The 19,408-nt window shown below is 66.7% G+C and overlaps 1 protein-coding gene across 1 annotated transcript; it reads left to right on the top strand.

Moving 5' to 3' along the window:
• Positions 1 to 2,304: 2,304 nt before the first annotated feature.
• ATP1A3 (ATPase Na+/K+ transporting subunit alpha 3) lies at positions 2,305 to 17,460 on the top strand. Its single transcript, XM_062598746.1, has 23 exons — positions 2,305 to 2,380; positions 5,608 to 5,730; positions 5,864 to 5,923; positions 6,377 to 6,580; positions 6,996 to 7,109; positions 7,215 to 7,349; positions 7,914 to 8,031; positions 8,341 to 8,609; positions 9,380 to 9,578; positions 10,257 to 10,366; positions 10,764 to 10,898; positions 11,528 to 11,720; positions 12,518 to 12,693; positions 12,799 to 12,935; positions 13,474 to 13,624; positions 14,035 to 14,203; positions 14,290 to 14,444; positions 14,924 to 15,047; positions 15,456 to 15,601; positions 16,156 to 16,286; positions 16,490 to 16,591; positions 17,010 to 17,101; positions 17,188 to 17,460. The coding sequence occupies exons 1-23, from the start codon at positions 2,375 to 2,377 to the stop codon at positions 17,214 to 17,216; spliced, it is 3,078 nt and encodes a 1,025-aa protein (XP_062454730.1). The 5' UTR covers positions 2,305 to 2,374; the 3' UTR covers positions 17,217 to 17,460.
• The last annotated feature ends 1,948 nt before the right edge of the window (positions 17,461 to 19,408 follow it).

Below are 19,408 nucleotides of genomic sequence, written 5' to 3'. Positions count from 1 at the left end.
GGCAGCACAAGGTCGCCTCAAGGAGAAGATGCTGCGGGGAGGGAGGGGCAAATGCGGGGCTCGGGGGGCCCTGGGGAGCCCTGGGGGGGGGCGGTGGTGGCAGGCAGTACCGGTCCCCCCTCCCCTTACTCCCGGCTCTCCGTTTCCATGGCCCCTCCCGTTGCCATGGCGCCCCCCCCCGTTGCCCGGCAGCCGCGTTGCCATGGTGACAAGCGCGGGGATGCTGCGGCTGACCGGGATGATGCGGGCGGGGGGGGGGGGGACCCCGGCGGGGGCCGCGCTCATTAGGGAGCGCGCTAATTACTGCCGGGCCGGGGGCGGGGGGGGTGCATGTGAGTCGGGGTGTGCGAGCATGTCGGGGTGTGATGGATGCTGGGGTGTCACGTGTGCGACGGGGGTGTGTGAGCGTGTCAGGGCGCAGTGGTGTCATGCGTGTGACAGGGTGTGCAAGCATGTTGGGGTGTGATGGGGCAAAGGGGTGTGCAAGTGTGTCGGAGTGTGCTGGATGCTGGGGTGTCGTGTGTGCGACGGGGTGCGCGAGCATGTTGGGGTGTGACGGGGCACAGGGGTGTTCGAGTGTGTCAGGGTGTGACGGATGCTAAAGTGTTGAACATGATGGGGTGCGTGAGCGTGTCAGGGTGTGATGCAGCTTGAGGTGTGTGTGTGTTGGGGTGTGATTGGGGGCTTGGGGTGTGCAAGCTTGTTGGGATGTGATCGGGATTGGGGTGTTGTGTGTGCCGGGCTGCGACGGAGCACAGAAGTGTTGGAGTGTCACATTGGGTGTGCGAGCGTGTTGGAGCATCACATCGGGGTGTGTGGTGGGACTGTCATGGTGTGGGTGTGCTGGGGTGTCTCTGGGGGAGTGTGAGCACGCTGGGTTGTGCCCAGGGGTGTGCCAGGGTGCTACATGTGTGTTAAGGGGTGTGAGTGCATTGGGGTGTTGTGGTGTCACATGTGGTGTGTCTGAGTGTTGGGGTGCATATTGGGGCTTCTTGGAGGGTATCGAGGTGTCTGCGTGTGTCAGGGCTGTGGCGGGGTGTTTGTGCATGTGTTGGGGTGTCTGTGTCTCTGTGCACGTTGAGGTGTTTGCGTGTGTGTTGGGGTGTTCGAGTGTGTGCGTGTCAAAGTGTCTGTGTGCTTGTCAGGGTGTCTGTGTGTGTGTCTGTGCACGTGTTGGAGTGTCCACTCGTGTGTCTGTGGGCTTCAAGGTGTCTGTGTGCGTGTGTCAGGGTGTCTGTGTGAGTGTTTTGGGGTGTTGTCGTGGCCCTGTGGGGCCCGGGCTGTTCTCGGGACTTGGGGGGGGGGACAATTCAGGGAGGCCTGGTGGCTCCAGAAGGGGGCACTTGGGGGGTACTGCTGGGCCCTGGGGGCAGCCTGGGGGTGGTGCTGGGGGGGAGGGACAGGCCTGGACTGGGGGTGCCCTGCAGTGGGGGGGCTGGTTCATGGCGGGGGTGTTGCGGACCTATTTTTGGGGGTGCATTGTGGGGGGGCTGTGGTGCTTGGGGCATTCTGCAGGGTGGTTTGGGGGTTCATTGTGAGGGGGCCCCCATGAACTGGGGAGGGGCCTGGCAGGTAGCTTAGGGGCAAGGGTTTCCCCATGGGGGGTGCGTTGCAGGGGGGGGTACATTGGGGTGAAAATTGGGGGTGCATTTCATGGGCATTTGTTGGGGTGCAGTGTGGGGGGGCACATTGCAGGGGGTGCAATGCGGGGGGTGCATTGCAGAGAGGGAATTGGGGGGCATTGCGGGGGGGGCACTGCGAGTGGATTACTGCAGGGGTGCACTGGGGAGTGTTGTGGGGGGCATAGAGGGTGCATTGCAGGGGGGGCTGACTGCGGGGGCTGTGATTGCAGGGGGGAAGCGGGGGGGCTCACTGGGGGTGCACTGCGGGGGGGGGTAATTGCAGGGGGGGTGCATTGGGGTGCACGGCCGGGGGGGCGCATTGCGGGGGTGCACTAGGGGGTGCAGGGGGGCCGCATTGCGGGGGGTTGCAGCGGGGGGTGCACTGCGGGGGGCGCACTGCGAGGGGCGCATTGCGGGGGGGCGCATTGCGGGGGTTATTGGGGGGCCCTGCGGAAGGGCGGTGCATCTGGGGGCGCCGCTCCCCGGGGCTGCGGGCTGCTCCCCCCCCCCCCGAGGTGAATCCGCAGTAAAAGGGGCGGGGCCTGCGCGGGGCGGGGGGGGGCTCGCGCGCTGATTGGCCGCCGCGCGCCCCCCCCCCCAGCCCAGAGCGCGGCCGCCGCGCGCCCCGGCCCCAGTCCCGGGCTCGCCGCAGCCGGGGCAGCGCCGCCCGCTCCCTCCCTCGGCCCGGCCGCTGTGCTCCGCTCCGCTGCGCTCCCCCGGCCCGGCTCGGCCCGGCTGCACCCGCCGCAGCCATGGGGGTACGTACGGCCCGGCCCGGCCCGGCCCGGCCCGGCGAGCGGCAGCCGCGGTGTGCAAGGGGCGTGCAAGGGGCGTACAAAGCTCGCCGGGGGCGGGCGGGGCGCGCAAGGTGCTAGCAGGGCTGTGGGAGTCGTGCGCAGGGTGCGAGCCGGGATGTGCAAAGCGCGGGCGGGGTGTGGAAGGAGCGTGCGAGGGGCGTGCAAGGCGCGAGGGGGGTGTGGAAGTGGTGTGCAAGGTGCGAGCCGGGTGTGCAAGGAGCGTGCGAGGGGCGTGGAAGTGGTGTGCGAGGTGGTGGTGAGGTGTGGAAGGAGCGTGCAAGGCGATGGCGGGGTGTGCAAGGTGCAGGCGGGGTGTGGAAGGAGTGAGCAAGGCGGTAGCGGGGGGATGCAAGAGCGGTGCGAGGTGCCAGCGAGGGTGCGGGAGGCGCGTGCAAGGCGCGAGCGGGGCGCGGGGCGGCCCGGGGGCGCACGGCGCTGGGCGCAGCCTGGGTGTGCAAAGCCCGTGGGTGCGTGTGAGTGTGCAAGGGGCGACCCCGATGCGCACTGGCGCGGGCGGGGGGGGGGGGGGGCGCCCTTGCGGGAGCCGCGCAGGGGACACGCGCGACGCGGCTCTGCAGAGCGTGGGGGCCCCGCGTCCCGGCGCGGGGCGGGCGCTGCCCGCCGCCCCCGTTAGTGTCCCCAAGCGCCCCCCTCGCTCCCGCGCGTGTCCTCGTGTCCTTGTCCCCGCGGCGCAGGGCCCTGTTTCTGCGCGCGTGTCCGCGCGTGTCCGCGGCGGGGGCTCCGGGAGCGCGCGCACCTCTGCAGTGCGCGTGCGCGCGCGCGCCCCCGATAACCTTCCTCTCTCCTTTGGGGGGGGGGGTGGGACGAGGAGGAGGAAGGGAGGAAAGCACCCAGACCCCCTTAGGGGGAGCCCCCTCCCGCCCCTAATTAATAGCGCTAATTAATAAATAGGGAACGAGTCTGATCCCCACATTAACGCGGGGGGAGGGGAAGCAGTGCATGCAGAGGGGGTGGAGGGGGTCCTCAAGGAGAGGCTGACCCCCTCCCCCCGGGGATAGGGGGTTCCTCCAGGAAAAAGGGGTTCCCCCGGAGATGGGGACCCCCTCCCAAGGGAATCCCCCCCCCAAATGGAGATTCCCAGGGAGAAAGGGAATAGGTCCCCCCCAGCCCCATGGTTATTACTGGGGGTCTTTGTGCTTGTTCCCCTCCACACACACCCTGGCTGGGGTTTGGGGGTTTCCAGGCAGAACATTTCCCCCCTCCCCCCCCCCCGCCCTGCTCCTGCGGCTGCTCGGGGTCACCCTGACCCAGCTGTCGGGGGTGGGGGGAGGCGGGTGCTGGTGCCCCCCCCTCGCGCTGCGGCGAGGGCCACTGCAGTGCTGGCTGGGTGCCAGCCCCTCGCGGCACCCCAGAGTGCATGGATCTGCCCCCCTCCCCCGATAACAGCCCCCATCCCTGGGGTGTGATCCCCCCCCCCCACCGGCACCCCCCATTGCAACAAAGCAGAGGGTAGAAAATCCCCCCCTGCATCTGCCCCCCTCCCCACAGGCCTCCCTGGGGCAACAAGGGCAGCAGTTCCCCCCCACCCCTGGCTCCAATCCAGATTGGGGCTCCCGTGCAAAGGTGGTGTGTGCATGTGTGTGTGGGGGGACACGTGTCCGTACCCGGACGCCTGGGTCGTGTGTGTGTGTGTGTGTGCCAGCACGGCTGGGTCCCTTTAGAGGGGAGTGCATGTGTGTGCCCAGACCCCTGGGTCCCTTCTGTGTGCGCATGTGTATGCGTGTGCCAGGATGCCTGGGTCCTTGTGTGTGTGTCCCTCGTGTGCATGTGTGTGCTAGGACACCTGGGTCCCTTCTGTGTGTGTGTGTGTGTGCCAGGATGCCTGGGTCCTTGTGTGTGCGTCCCTCGTGTGCATGTGTGTGCCAGGATGCCTGGGTCCCTTCTCTGTGTGTGTGTGTGTGCCAGGATGCCTGGGTCCTTGTGTGTGTGTCCCTCGTGTGCACGTCTGTGCCAGGACGCCTGGGTCCCTTCTGTGTGTGTGCGTGTGCCAGAACACCTGGGTCCTTGTGGGGGGGGGGTCCCTCATGTGCATGCGTGTGCCAGGATGCCTGGGTCCCTTGTGTGTGCACAAGCGTGTGTGTGTCTGTGTCTGGACGCCTGGGCCCCCTCTGTGCATGCCTGGACGCCTGGGCTTCCCCCAGTGCGGGGGACCCCTGGACCCCAGGTAAGTATGTGGGTGTGGGGGGTCCCCCCCTTTCCTGTGGGGCGCCCCCACCAGGCCGTGGGGCGCCCCTCCCCCTCCCTGCCCCCCCCATCCCATTCCCACCCCCAGCCCGCGGCTGAGGCCGGATTATCAGGGCAGCAGATGGCGAGGGGGGGCACCGCGTCCCCCAGCACGGCCGGGGGGGCTTCCTGCCCCGCGTGTCCTTGTGCCGGGCAAGGGGGGGCCACGGTGGGATGTGGGGTGCTGCGGGGGGGGGGGGGGCATGGCTCTCCTGAGGGGCTGGAGCATTTGGGGGGTGGCTGGGGGGATCCCCGGGAACTGGGGGGTGCCATGATATGGGGTTGGGGGGCCCTGGGGGTTTGGGAGGCTGCAGGCATCTCTCACTGGGGTGGGGGGTTCCCTATGGGCTGGACAATGCTGAGTCGCAGGGTCTGGGTCCTGGGGGGGGTCCCTAGGGACTGGAGGGGCTGGTTTGCAGGGATCTGGGGGTCTCTGGGGTGCTTTTCTACAGAGATTTGGGGCACTAGATTTTTTGGGGGGATGTTTTGCAGGGATTTAAGATGCTCGGGGTGGTCTCTGGGGTGCTGTTTTGCAGGGATTTGGGGTGCTTGGGGGGCCCTGGGGCTATGGAGTGCTGTATTGCAGAGATGTGGGGCACGTGGGGTTTTGGGGTGCTTTGCAGGGATTTGGGGTGCTTGGAGTGGTCTCTGCAGGGATGAAGGATCTTCAGAGCAATGGGATGCCATTTTTCAGGAATTTGGGCTTTTGGGGGGCATCCGAGGCTCTCAGGTGCCATGGGGCAGGGTCTGGGGGGGGGCTCTGGGTAGTGGGGTGCTGTGGGGCAGGACTGGGGGGGCCTTGGGTGGTGGGCAGTGCACTGCAGGGTTTGGGGCACCGTGCCGCAGGAGCACTGGGTTTGGGGGTTCGCGCTGGGGCTTGGGGCAACCGCACGGGGTGGTGGGTGCCTGCCCGGGGCCCCCCAGCGTAAACCCCCCCCCCCCAGTACGGCCGCTCCGACAGCTACCGCGTGGCCACCACGCAGGACAAGGGGGGCGAGAAGGAGTCGCCCAAGAAGGGCAAGAGCAAGACCCGGGACCTCGATGACCTCAAGAAGGAGGTGGCTATGGTGAGTGGGGGCTGGGGTGCAATATAGGGGCAGTGCGGGGTGCAATGCAAGGGGGCAGTCCATGGGGCTGGGGGCAGTGGGGGGGGGGTCCCGAGCAGGCTGGGTGGCCGGGGTCTCACCCCTCTTCCTGCAGACAGAGCACAAGATGTCCATTGAGGAGGTCTGTCGGAAATACAACACGGACTGCGTGCAGGTGAGGGTGCCCCCAGGAGCGGGGAGGGGGCGTTTGGGGTGTCTCCTTTGGGGGTTTCCCTCTCCCTTGTGGGTCTCCTAATTGGTGGTCCCATTAGGGTCCTTTTGGGGGGATCCCTATTGGGGTCCATTTCCCCATTGGGGAACCCTTTGGGTCCCTTTCAGGGGTTCCTGTTGGGGCCCATCTCCCCACTGGGATCCCGGTTAGGGTCTGGGTCTCTGTTGGAGGTCCATCTCCCCATTGGGGGTCCCTTTTGGGGATCCCTGTTGGGGTCCATCTCCCCACTGAGGGTCCCTTTGGGGTCTCTTTTTGAAGATCCCTGTTGGGGTCCATCAACCCATCGGGGGTCCCCATTGGGGTCCTTTTGGGGTCTATCCCATCATGGGGGAGGTCCTCTGTGGGGGTCCGTACCGGGGTGCCCTGGGGCCCCGCTCTGACACCCGCCGGCCACAGGGCCTGACCCACAGCAAGGCGCAGGAGATCCTGGCGCGGGACGGCCCCAACGCCCTCACCCCGCCGCCCACCACCCCCGAGTGGGTCAAGTTCTGCCGCCAGCTCTTCGGGGGCTTCTCCATCCTGCTCTGGATCGGGGCCATCCTCTGCTTCCTCGCCTACGGCATCCAGGCCGGCACCGAGGATGAGCCCTCCAACGACAACGTGGGCAGGGGCAGGGGCGCGTGGGGGGCAGCTGGGGCAGCAACGGGGGGCAATGGAGGGCAATTGTGCATGGGGGTCGGTGGTGCCTGGGAATGGGGGTGCCACAGGGAGCAACAGTGCATGGAGCACTGGGGTGCAATGGGAGCAGTTGTGCCCAGGAATTGGGGTGCAATGGGGGTGATCGTGCCTGAAGAGCTGGGCTGCAATGGGGGGTGCACTGGGGGGCAGCTGTCTTGCAGAACTGGGGTGCAACAGGGGGCAGCTGTGCCTGGGGGGCAAAGCAGGGCAGTGGGGTGCGAGGGGGTTGCTGTGCTGGGGGATGGGTGCAGGGATATGTGGGGTGCACTGTGTGGGGGGCTGCGCCATGCTGACCCCCCCCGTTGTTCTCTCCCCCCCCCCCCCCCCCCCCCCACAGCTGTACCTGGGCATCGTCCTCGCAGCCGTTGTCATCATCACCGGATGCTTTTCCTACTACCAGGAGGCCAAGAGCTCAAAGATCATGGAGTCCTTCAAGAACATGGTGCCCCAGGTGGGCCCGGGGAGGGGGCTCAGCTGGGGGAGGGGATGCTGGAGGGTTTTGTGTCTGCCCCCCCCCCACAATGTGTCATGTCCCCCCCTCCCACACGCCCCCCAGCAAGCCCTGGTGATCCGGGAAGGGGAGAAGATGCAGCTCAACGCGGAGGAAGTCGTCGTCGGGGACTTGGTGGAGGTCAAGGGAGGGGACCGAGTCCCGGCCGACCTGCGCATCATCTCGGCCCACGGCTGCAAGGTGGGACCCCCCCCCCAGAGCCCCCCAAGCCCGTCTGCAACACTCTGAGCCGGCCCAAGCCCCACGGCTGCACAGCCCCCTACCAACCCTCCTAACTTCTGCACGCCCCCCTCGAGACTCCCCCCACTGCACGTGGGTCTATGGAGCCTGTCAGGGGCTGGGGGGACCCTTAGCAGCCCCAGCCTTACAGAGAGCCCCCCCAAGCTCTGTGTGAGCCCCACAGACCCCCCTGGCCTTACAGAGAGCCCCCCATGCTCTGCGTGAGCCCCACAGACCCCCCCAACCTTGCAGAGAGCCCCCTGTGCTCTGTGTCAGCCCCATAGACCTGCCGACCTTGCAGAGAGCTCCCCATGCTCTGCATGAGCCCTCTGGACCCCCGACCTTGCAGAGAGCCCCCCCCCACACACTCTGCAATAGCTGCTCCAACCTTGCAGACCCCCCCCCAATTCCTCCTCCACCTTCAGGGACCCCCCTCCAAGCTTGCAGAGCGCCCCAGCCCTGCAGCAGCCCCGTCCCCAGGGTGCCTGGTTCCCCCCCCCCGGCTGACGTGCCCCCCACCCCCAGGTTGATAACTCGTCGCTGACTGGTGAGTCAGAGCCCCAGACCCGCTCACCCGACTGCACCCACGACAACCCGCTGGAGACCCGCAACATCACCTTCTTCTCTACCAACTGCGTCGAGGGTGAGCCGGCGGCTCGGAGGGCCCTGGGGTGGGCTCGGGACCCCTTGGGGCTGCGCTGCGCTGGCTTTGGGATCCCTGAGCAGGTTTGGGGGCTGCTCTAGGCTCCCCGGTGCTGTCACGGGGTGCAGAGGACCCTGGGCTGCCTTGGGGTCCCAGAGTTGGATTTTGGGGTCCTGTTGCTGCTCTGGAGTCTCGGGGGCAGCTGGGGGAGGGGGGCTTCACTGAGGTCCTGTCACCACTTTGGGATCTGGGGGCTGCCTCGGGGACCGAGGCCAACCGGGGCCCCGTGTGACCCCTCTGGGCCCCCAGGTACGGCGCGGGGGGTGGTGATCGCCACGGGGGACCGGACGGTGATGGGGCGCATCGCCACGCTGGCCTCGGGGCTGGAGGTGGGCAAGACGCCCATCGCGGTGGAGATCGAGCACTTCATCCAGCTCATCACCGGCGTCGCCGTCTTCCTCGGCATCTCCTTCTTCATCCTCTCCCTCATCCTCGGCTACACCTGGCTCGAGGCCGTCATCTTCCTCATTGGCATCATCGTGGCCAACGTGCCTGAGGGGCTGCTGGCCACCGTCACTGTGCGTGGAGGGAGGGGTGCAACGTGGGGCTGGGGGTCCAGCTGCAGTGTGGCATGGGGCTGGGGTGCAATGGGGGAATGTGGGTCCAGGACTAGGGGGGGCAGGCTAGGGTGCAGTGGGGAGCTGTGGGTGCAATGGTGGGCTTTGGGTCCTGGTTAGGGGGCAGGGAGGCTGTGGGTGCAGCGGAGGGCTGTGGGTGTGGGATAAGGTCCAGTGAGGGGCTGGGGATCCAGGGGAGGGGGTGCAATGGGGGGCTCAAGGTGCAAAGGGGGGGCTGGGAGATCAAGTGTGGGTGCAATGAGGGGGGCATGGGTGCAGGACCGTTGGTGCAATGGGGTGTGCATGGGTGCAATGGGGACCCATGGGTATAGGATCCGTGGGTGCAATGGGGGCCATGGGTGCAGGGCTGTGGGTGCAATGGAGGGTTGTGGGTGCAGGGCTGTGGGTGTGATGGGGGCCATGGGTGCAGGGCTGTGGGTGCAATGGAGGGTTGTGGGTGCAGGGCTGTGGGTGTGATGGGGCCATGGGTGCAGGACTGCGGGTGCAATGGAGGGTTGTGGGTGCAGGGCTGTGGGTGTGATGGGGGCCATGGGTGCAGGACTGCGGGTGCAATGGAGGGTTGTGGGTGCAGGGCTGTGGGTGTGATGGGGGCCATGGGTGCAGGGCAGTGGGTGCGATGCCCCCCCCCCACATACACCCGCCCACGGCCTGGGGGCACTGGGGGGGCATGGCCATGCCGTGGGGCCGGCTCCGACCCACGTCCCCCCCAGGTGTGCCTGACGCTGACGGCCAAGCGCATGGCGCGCAAGAACTGCCTGGTGAAGAACCTGGAGGCGGTGGAGACGCTGGGCTCCACCTCCACCATCTGCTCCGACAAGACGGGCACCCTCACGCAGAACCGCATGACCGTGGCCCACATGTGGTTCGACAACCAGATCCACGAGGCCGACACCACCGAGGACCAGTCCGGTGAGCCGGGGCAGGAGGAAACGGGGCTGACTGGGCGGCAGGGCACTGGGGGGAATTGGGGCTGCGGGTAAGTGGGGCAGGACTGGGGGTGGTGGGGAGGCTGGGAGATGCTGGGCTGGGGGAGTAGTGGGGAGGCTGGGGAGGAGCTGGGGGAACTGGGGAGGTCCTGGGCTGAGGGTGCTGGGAGGACTGGGGAGGAACTGGGAGGAATGGGAGGGTACTGGGCTGGGGGTGTTGGGGGGATTGGGGAGGAACTGAGGGGACTGAGAGGGTGCTGGGCTGGGGGGACTGGGGAGGAGCTGGGGGATGCTGGGCTGGGGAGCAGTCAGGGAGTTGGGGAGGAACTGGGAGATGTTGGGCTGGGGGAGACTGGGAAATGCTGAGGTGGCGGGACTGGGGAAGACTGGGCTGGAGGTAATGGTGGGACTGGGGCAAGGGAAAAGGGGCTGGGGGAGAAAAGGGGGAAGGGGAGAGATGCACTGGGGGAACTGGGGGGGTTCAGGCTGGGGGGGTTGGATGTGCAGAACTGCTGGGGGGAGAATTGGGGTCCCCAGAGGGGAACCTGGGGACATGGGGCTGGTGGAAATGAGGGCTATCGGGGTGCTGTGCTGGGAGCCCGGGGGGGGGGGGGGGCTGAACAGGGTGCCCCACTGATTGCCCCCCATTCCCCCTCCACAGGAACCGCCTTCGACAAGAGCTCGGCCACGTGGGTGGCCCTGTCCCACATCGCGGGGCTCTGCAACCGGGCCGTCTTCAAGGGGGGGCAGGAGAACGTGCCCATCCTCAAGGTGGGGGGCCTGGGGGGGGGCTCCGGAGGGTCCCAGGGCTGGGGGGGGTTGGGGGGGCTCTGGAGGGCCCATGGGGCAGGGCAGGGGCTTGGGGGGGTTCTGGAGGGTCCTGGGGGTGTGGGAAGGGCTCGGGGGGCTCTAGAGGGTCCCAGGGGCATGGAAAGGGCTCGGGGGGCTCTATAGAGCCCATGGGGCAGGACAGGGGCTCGGGGGGCTCTGGAGGGTCCCAGGGGCCTGGGAAGGGCTCAGGGGGCTCTAGAGGGTCCTGGAGGCCTGGGAAGGGCTCGGGGAGCTCTATAGAGCCCATGGGGCAGGACAGGGGCTTGGGGGGCTCTGGAGGGTCCCAGGGGCCTGGGAAGGGCTCCACGCTCCCCCTCACCCTGTGCCTGTCCCCCAGCGCGACGTGGCCGGGGACGCCTCGGAGTCGGCCCTGCTCAAGTGCATCGAGCTCTCGTCCGGCTCCGTCAAGGTCATGAGGGAGAGGAACAAGAAAGTGGCCGAGATCCCCTTCAACTCCACCAACAAGTACCAGGTACCTCGGGGGAGGTCCCCCCCAAAACTGCAGTGTGTTCCCCCCCCTTATGGCCCCCAAATATCTCTAGGGACCCACAAGGTCCCTCTGGGTCCCCCTAAACCTCTCCAAACCTCCAGGGCACCCCAGAACCTGTAGAGTCCCCCCCCCAGTTCCTTGGCCCTCTGCCTCCCACCACCCCTCCTGGCCCCCAAAGCCCTTGGGAAGCTCCTCCTGATCTGCCAGGTCCCCCCCCCCCCCCAAGTCCTCGTGATGCCCTCCAGACCCTCTGGGTCTCCCAAGACCCTCTGGCTCCGCCAAGCCCTCGTGGCCACCACGAGCCCCCCAAAGCCCTTCTGGCTCCCCTCACACCTGTAGGTACCCCAAGACCCTGGACACCCCCCCCATACCTGCGTGTCCCCCAGGGCCCCATGGCAGCCCCCAGCCCCGGTTCCCCCATGGGGCCCCCTGCGCCGGGGGGGGGGGGGGCAGGTCCTGCCACCGTCCCAGCCCGTCACACTAATCCCCTGCACCGTGCTGGCAGGACGGGATTCCCAGGGGGCACCGGCCTGGAAAATCCCACGGTATGGGGGGGGGGGGAACCCCAGGCCTGACCCCTCCACCCACCCCACCCTCCGCTTTTCCTGCAGCTCTCCATCCATGAGACCGAGGACCCCAACGACAACCGGTACCTGCTGGTGATGAAGGGGGCCCCGGAGCGGATCCTGGACCGCTGCTCCACCATCCTGCTGCAGGGCAAGGAGCAGCCCCTGGACGAGGAGATGAAGGAGGCTTTCCAGAACGCCTACCTGGAGCTGGGCGGGCTGGGAGAACGCGTCCTGGGTAGGGGCGGGGGTCCCGGGGGGCCGGGCACAGGATGAGGCTTCTGGGGGGTCCTGGGGGTCCTGGGCATGGGATGAGGATCCAAGCTCATCCTGGGTAGGGGATTGGGGGGTCCTGGGTACAGGATGAGGGTATTGGGGGATCCAGAGGGGTCCTGGACAAGCCTATCTTGGGTAGGGGATGGGGGTCCTGGGGGACCTGGGCATGAGATGAGGGTCCTGGTGGGTCTGGAGGGGTCCTGGGCAAGCCCATCTTGGGTAGGATATGGGAGGCCTGGGGAGTCCTGGGGGTCTTGGGTACAGTATGGAGGTCCTGAGTAAGGAAATGAAGGTCCCAAGGGGTCCTGGGAATAGGGCTGGGACGTCTCCAGGGTCCCTGGATGAGCCTGTCCTGGTAGGGGACAGGGGTCCAGGGGGGTCCCAGGGGTTCTGGGTATGGAGGGGGGGGGGTCTGGGAGAGTCCCAGAGTTCCCAGGGTGAGTGTGTCCTGAATACAGGATGGGGGGGACCAGAGGGTCCAGGGGAGGGGGGCTGGAGTCCTTGGTGAAGGAGGTCCTGGGTTTGGGGTCTTGGGGGGTTCCTGGGTGAGCATGTCCTAGGAGAGGGTCCTGGGGGGGTCCTGAGGCCCCTGGAACAGTAGCTCCTGGGCATAGTTGGGGTCTGGAGGGGTCCCTGGGGCTGGTCCTGGTGGGGGGGAGCCTCTGGGGGTGCCAAAGGGATGCTGGGTTGGGGGATGCGGGTGGGTTGGGGTGCAGGGAAGGGGGAGGGTCTCATCCTCCCCCCCCCCCCCCCCCCCAGGTTTCTGCCACTTCTACCTGCCCGAGGAGCAGTACCCCAAGGGCTTCGCCTTCGACTGCGACGACGTGAACTTCGCCACCGACAACCTCTGCTTCGTGGGGCTCATGTCCATGATCGACCCCCCCAGGGCCGCTGTGCCTGACGCCGTGGGCAAGTGCCGCAGTGCTGGCATCAAGGTGGGAACCCCCCGGCACCCCAAGGAACCAACCCTCTAGCCACCCTACCACGGGCCAGGTCTTCATCATTCCCTGTTCCCCCCCCCCCCCCCACCCCCCAACCAGGTGATCATGGTGACTGGTGACCACCCCATCACGGCCAAGGCCATTGCCAAGGGTGTAGGCATCATCTCAGAGGGCAACGAGACAGTGGAGGACATTGCCGCCCGCCTCAACATCCCCGTCAGCCAGGTCAACCCCAGGTAGGGCTGGGGTGCAGGGGCTAGAGGGGGACTTGGGAGAGGTTTGGGGTGCAGAAGCACCAGGGTGCAGTGCAGGGGATGCTGGAGAGGTGCTGGGGTGCAGGAGATGGAAGCTGAGGTGGAGGGTGCTGGAGCCATGCAGAGGCAATAGGATGCAGTGCTGGGGTGGAGGAAACGAAGGTTGAGGTGCAGTTTTTTGAGCCATTGGGTGCTGGAGCCATGCAGAGGTGCTGGGGTGCAGTGCAGGGGATGTTGGAGATGCACTGGGGTGCTGGGTTGAGGGATGGGGTGCACAGTGCTGAATTACGGGGTGCTGGAGCTATGTGGGGGATGCTGGAGAGGTGTTGGGGTGCTGGGGACGAAGGATGGGGTGCAGGGTGTTGAGCTACGTGGGGCTGGAGCCATGCCGAGGTGCATCCCAGGGCTGGCTGGGGTGCAGGGGACCCTGGAGCAGTTTTGGGGGCAGGGGAAGGGGGCAGCCCTGGGGCTCAGGGTGCTGGGCTGGCCTCAGCGCCCCGCGTGCCCCTCGCTTCCCCAGGGACGCCAAGGCCTGCGTGATCCACGGCACCGACCTCAAGGACATGTCATCGGAGCAGATCGACGAGATCCTGCAGAACCACACCGAGATCGTCTTCGCCCGCACGTCCCCCCAGCAGAAGCTCATCATTGTCGAGGGCTGCCAGCGCCAGGTCCGCGCCCCACGCCTGCCCCCGGCCTCTGCCCCGAGCGACCCCAAACCATTCCGCCACGGTCCCCCAGACCTCTCCAAGCTCAGCCTTCAGGGTCTCCCCCAAACCACCCAAACTGGCCACCAGGGTCCCCAGAGGCTTCCCCTGCCTCCCTCGTCCCCAGGATGCCATCAGGGTGGGCATGGGCCTGGTCCCCATCCCTCACTCCTCCTGTCCCGATGACCCCATCGATGTCCTGATGGTGCCATCATGGTAGCGATGGGCCCTGGTCACTGTCCCCATCCCAGTCCCCATCCCTCACCTCCGTGTCCCCAGGGTGCCATGGTGGCGGTGATGGGCCCTGGTCACTGTCCCCATCCCAGTCCCCATCCCAGTCCCCATCCCTCACCTCCGTGTCCCTGTGTCCCCAGGGCGCCATCGTGGCGGTGACAGGTGACGGTGTCAACGACTCCCCAGCGCTGAAGAAGGCCGACATCGGGGTGGCCATGGGCATCGCTGGCTCCGACGTCTCCAAGCAGGCAGCCGACATGATCCTGCTGGATGACAACTTTGCCTCCATCGTCACTGGGGTGGAGGAAGGTGGGGCTGGACTGGGGACCTGTGGGGCTGTAGCGGGAGGTTGGCGGGGGGGAGGACACCCCCCCGACTCCTGTTCTCCCCCCCAGGCCGCCTCATCTTTGACAACCTGAAGAAGTCCATCGCCTACACCCTGACCAGCAACATCCCGGAGATCACCCCCTTCCTCCTCTTCATCATGGCCAACATCCCGCTGCCCCTGGGCACCATCACCATCCTCTGCATCGACCTGGGCACCGACATGGTGAGCAGCAGACCCCCGCGTCTGGGAGGGCCCTGGGACCCCCAGGTCCCCAGTGCCACCCCCAAACACTGTGGAGACCCCCCAGGATGGGACCCCCAGGTCCCCCTAGACACTATAGGGGAGTCTCCTGGGACCCCCAGGCTCCATGGAGCCCCCTGAAGCATCCAAAAACAGGAACCCTAAAAGTGAGGAGTCCCCTGGGTCCCCCTAGACACCATGGGGTTCTCCTGGGACCCCCCCCCCCAGGGTCCCTAAACCCCAGGACAGGCGCTTGGCCCCATTCTGGGCCCCCCAAATCCTGCATGACCCCCAGTCCCTGAGACCCCCCCCATTCCTCTGGGGTGCCCCTGCCCTGGGCACCCTGGACCCCCTTTGACCCCTCCCAGGTAGGGACACCCTGAGCATGGGGCCGAGCCCCATCCCAGCCGTGGGGGGCCGGGACCCCCCGGGCTGGGGTGACCCCCCGCCCCTCCCCCCAGGTCCCCGCCATCTCCCTGGCCTACGAGGCGGCCGAGAGCGACATCATGAAGCGGCAGCCCAGGAACCCCCGGTCGGACAAGCTGGTCAACGAGCGGCTCATCAGCATGGCCTACGGGCAGATCGGTGCGGGGGCCCTCTGGGGCACGGGGGGCTACCGTGGGGTGTGGGGCAGCCCCCAGCACCGTAGGGCATGCCTGGGGTGCAAAGGGGCCCTATGGGTGCTGCAAGCACTTTGGGGTGCGATGGGAACCTGTGGGGTGCTGCAAGCACTGTCAGGTGCAGTGAGGACTCTGGGGGGTGCAGTGGGGCCCTGTGGGGCAGTGTGGGGTGCAATGGGGTCCCATGGGTGCTGCAAGCACTGTGAGGTGTGATGGAGGCTCTGGGGGGTGCAGTGAGGTGCAATGGGGTCCAGTGGGTGCTGCAAACACTGTGAGGTGCAGGGCAGCTCCGGGGGTGCAGCAGGGCGGGGGGCAGCCTGGGGGATGCCCTGCCTGCACCCCCCACACACACACACCTCGCCCCCCACCCCAGGGATGATCCAGGCGCTGGGCGGCTTCTTCTCGTACTTCGTGATCCTGGCGGAGAACGGCTTCCTGCCCTCCTGCCTGGTGGGCATCCGCCTCAACTGGGACGACCGCACCGTCAACGACCTCGAGGACTCCTACGGGCAGCAGTGGGTGAGCGGGGCGGGGGTCCGCGCCCCGTTCCGGGGGGGCGTCTGCGCCCCCGGTGTCGCGTTCCCGCACTGCTGATCCCCTGGCACGGGGCATCCGTCCCCCACCGTTCCCCATTCCTAGGGGCATCCGTGCACCCCCATTCCCTGTGCACAGGGAATGGGGGTGCAATCAGCAAGGGGGGGTCATTGTACCCCCAATTCCTGGTGCATGATTTGGGGGGGTTCATTGCACCCCCATTCCTGTCCACAAGCAGGGTGGGAGGGGTCATTGCACCCCCCATTCCTGGTGCACGATTTAGGGAGGGTCATTGCACCCGCATTCCCTATGCATGATGGGGGGGGTTGTTGTACTCCAATTCCCTGCCCCCAACTGAGGGGGGGGGCATTAACCTCCCCATCCCCCCCCCCCCCATGGCCGTGCACAGCGCTGTCCGTGTGCCCCTCTCCCCATGGCTCCCGCCTGCACGCAGAGGCTGGTTGGAAGGAGGGAGGGGGGCAGGGGTGTATTTTGGCGGGGGGGAGGTCTCACGCTCTGCCCCCCCCCCCCCCCCGCAGACCTACGAGCAGCGCAAGGTGGTGGAGTTCACGTGCCACACGGCCTTCTTCGTGAGCATCGTGGTGGTGCAGTGGGCCGACCTCATCATCTGCAAGACCCGCCGCAACTCCGTCTTCCAGCAGGGCATGAAGTGCGTGGGGGGGGGCAGACCGGGGGGGCTGCGGGCAGCAGGGCGCCCCACGGGGCCCCCCCGCAGCGGAGAGCCGTGGCGGGGGGGAGGGAGTGTGTGCAGAGCTTGGGGGGGGGGGTGTCCTGCAGCCAGTGTGGCATGGGGGGGTTGCGGGGGGGGCGTGTCTTGACTCATGGTATTTTTTGTCCCCCCCCCCCCCCCAGGAATAAGATCCTGATTTTCGGGCTCTTCGAGGAGACGGCGCTGGCCGCCTTCCTCTCCTACTGCCCCGGCATGGATGTGGCGCTGCGCATGTACCCCCTCAAGTGAGTGGGGGGGCGTGGGGGGGGGGGTCTGTGCACCCCCCCGGGGGCCTGGCGTGGGGTCTGTGCTGTGCTGCACCCCTTGGTGGGGGTCTCATGGGCATGTATTGCGGAGGGGGCGCATTTGAGGGGGGGCAGTTCTAACACCTCAGGGGGGTCAGTGCATGGGGGGGGTCTGGACTCCTGGGGGGGGTCTGAGCACCCTTTGGGGGGGTGGCAGTGCATGGGGGGGGGTCTGGACTCCCAGGGGGTGGTAGTGCATGGGGGTCTCTAATAGCGGGGAGGGGTCTCTGATCTCTTGGGGGGGGAGGTTTCCTACCCTGCTCCAGGCTCTGCGTTGCTCCCCATCTGTGCACAGGGTGCTGCAGTTTTGGGGTGCTCCTCTGCCCCCCCGCTAACCCCCCCCATCTCCCCCCCCCAGGCCGAGCTGGTGGTTCTGCGCCTTCCCCTACAGCTTCCTCATCTTCGTCTACGACGAGATCCGCAAGCTCATCCTGCGCCGAAACCCTGGAGGTGGGGGGCTGGAGGGGGGTGTGGGGAGGGCTGGAGGGGCTGCTCGGGGGGGGGCTCCCTTCTCACGCTGTACCTCTCTCCTGCAGGTTGGGTGGAGAAGGAGACATACTATTGAGCTCCCCCCCCCATGGACCCCCCACCCAGCCCCACGACACCAAGCCGGGACCATCCGCTCGGAGACGTACAGACCGACAACCCCCCCCCTGGAAAAGGGGGGGGCAGCTTGCCCTATGGCAGGGGCAGGAGCAGCACAGAGGGCCCAGGCGTCCGGGGCCCCTGCGGTCTCCCCCCTCCCCCAGGCGCCTGGACCCCCCCCAGTCTATGTGTGCATGGGGGGGGGCAATTCCTGCCCCTCCACCTATGCCGTGTGGGTGGGAGGGTGCTGGGCGGGTGAGGGCTGGGGGGGCCCCTACTATTCCCCTCCCCCTGTCGGGATCGTGTCGTCGTGTGACAAAAACTACCAAAAAGAAAAAAATGGAAAAAAAAAAAAAGGAAAAATGTGAAAAAGAGAAACTTGAATTTACCAAATAAAGGAAAAAAAAATGAAGCACGGGTTGGGGCCTTTCTGGGGAGGGGGGCACTGCCCTCCCCCCTGCTGGGGGGGCTGTTCCCATGGCAACGGGGGGGACACACGCGTCCTGTGGGCCCCGGGTGACGCAGGCTAATTTAATGGGATTGGGGGGGGGGTGATTGTTGCCATGGCAACAAGGCGATGGCTGTTGCCATGGCAGCAAAGCGGATGAAGCGCCGGTGACGTGATGGACAGCAGGACCAAGGTGTCTGGGGGGGGGGACAGACAGGACAGGCTGTCCGAGGGTGCACACGCGTGTAAGGATGCACACGTGTATGGCCTACACCAGGGGTGTGTGCACACGGGGATGCACACGCGTGTGGGGCTGCACAAGGGCATGTGGAGGGGATGCACACACACAGCCGTGCAGACGCACACGTGTGGCCCACAAAGGCACATGGGCGATGCACACTGAGGGATGCACACGCATGTGGCCTGCACCAGGGCGCGTGCATGTGGGGATGCACACGTGTGTGGGGATGCACAAGGGCATATGGAGGGGATGCACACACATGTGCAGACGCACGCGTGTGGCCCCCATGCTGACGACCCCAGGCTGGGAGGGGCGGCTGACACACCCGAGGGCTGTGCTGCCCTTCGGGGAGCCCTGGGCAGGCTGGAAAGCTGGCTGGAGAGGAACCGCCTGAGGTTCAACAAGGGCAAGTGCAGAGTCCTGCGCCTAGGGAAAAATAACCCCAGGCACCAGTCCAGGCTGGGGGCTGACCTGCTGGAGAGCAGCTCTGCAGAGCAGGACCTGGGAGTGCTCGTGGATGACAGGTTGACCACGAGCCAGCAATGTGCCCTTGTGGCCAAGAAGGCCAATGGTCTTCTGGGCTGCATTGGGAAGAGTGCTGCCAGCAGGTCGGGGGGGGGGGTGATCCTGCCCCTCTGCTCAGCCCTGGGGAGGCCTCATCTCGAGTACTGCATCCAGTTCTGGGCTCCCCAGGACAAGAGAGACATGGAGCTAGTGGAGAGGGTCCAGCGTAGGGCTGCGAAGATGATCCGAGGGCTGGAGCATCTGCCCCATGAGGAACGGCTGCGAGAGCTGGGCCTCTTCAGCCTGGGGGAGAGCAGACTGAGGGGGGATCTTATCGATGTGTACAAGTACCGGAAAGGCCCTCCCTTCAGGGCTCAGGTCCCTTCAGGTCAAGGGGACGAGGACAGACTCTTTCCAGTTGCCCCGTGCGACAGGACAAGAGGCAATGGGCAGAAATTGGAGCACGGGAAGTTCCGCCTGACCGTGAGGGGGAATTTCCTCCCCGTGAGAGTGGCAGCGCCCTGGAGCAGGTTGCCTGGAGAGGTGGCGGAGTCTCCTTCTCTGGAGCGAGTCAAAGCCCGCCTGGCTGCCACCCTGTCTACTGTGCTCCAGGTGACCCTGCGGAGCAGGGGGGTTGGACTGGACCCGCTCCCGAGGTCCCTGCCCACCGTACCCACTCTACGGGGCTATGAATTCTACGAAGGCACGTGGCACACGGGCATGCACACGCGTGTGGCCTGTACACGGGCACGTGGCACAGGAGGGGATACACGAGTGGTGATGCATGTGTGCGTGTGTGGCCTACACGAAGGCACATGGCCCATAGGGGATGCCCACTTGGTGCACACACACGTCGCAATGCACACGTGTGTGGCCTGCATGCAGGAGATGCACACATGTGGCACATGTGGGCTATGTGTGCAGCACACGTGCAGGTGTGTGGTGCGTGCAAGGAGCTGTGTACTTGCAGCAAGAGGGG

The sequence above is a fragment of the Rhea pennata genome, chromosome 36, assembly GCF_028389875.1.
Source record: "Rhea pennata isolate bPtePen1 chromosome 36, bPtePen1.pri, whole genome shotgun sequence".
Lineage (NCBI taxonomy): Eukaryota > Metazoa > Chordata > Aves > Rheiformes > Rheidae > Rhea > Rhea pennata.
The sequence above is the reverse complement of the archived record's forward strand: the minus strand, read 5'-3'. Positions and strand labels throughout refer to the sequence as shown.

What these genes read in the sequence shown, in the direction of transcription:
- ATP1A3 (XM_062598746.1), top strand. An exon ending in CTCTACCAACTGCGTCGAGG is followed by an intron (nt 8,032 to 8,340) that starts GTGAGCCGGCGG and finishes CTGGGCCCCCAG; the next exon opens with GTACGGCGCGGGGGGTGGTG. An exon ending in TCGAGGGCTGCCAGCGCCAG is followed by an intron (nt 13,625 to 14,034) that starts GTCCGCGCCCCA and finishes CTGTGTCCCCAG; the next exon opens with GGCGCCATCGTGGCGGTGAC.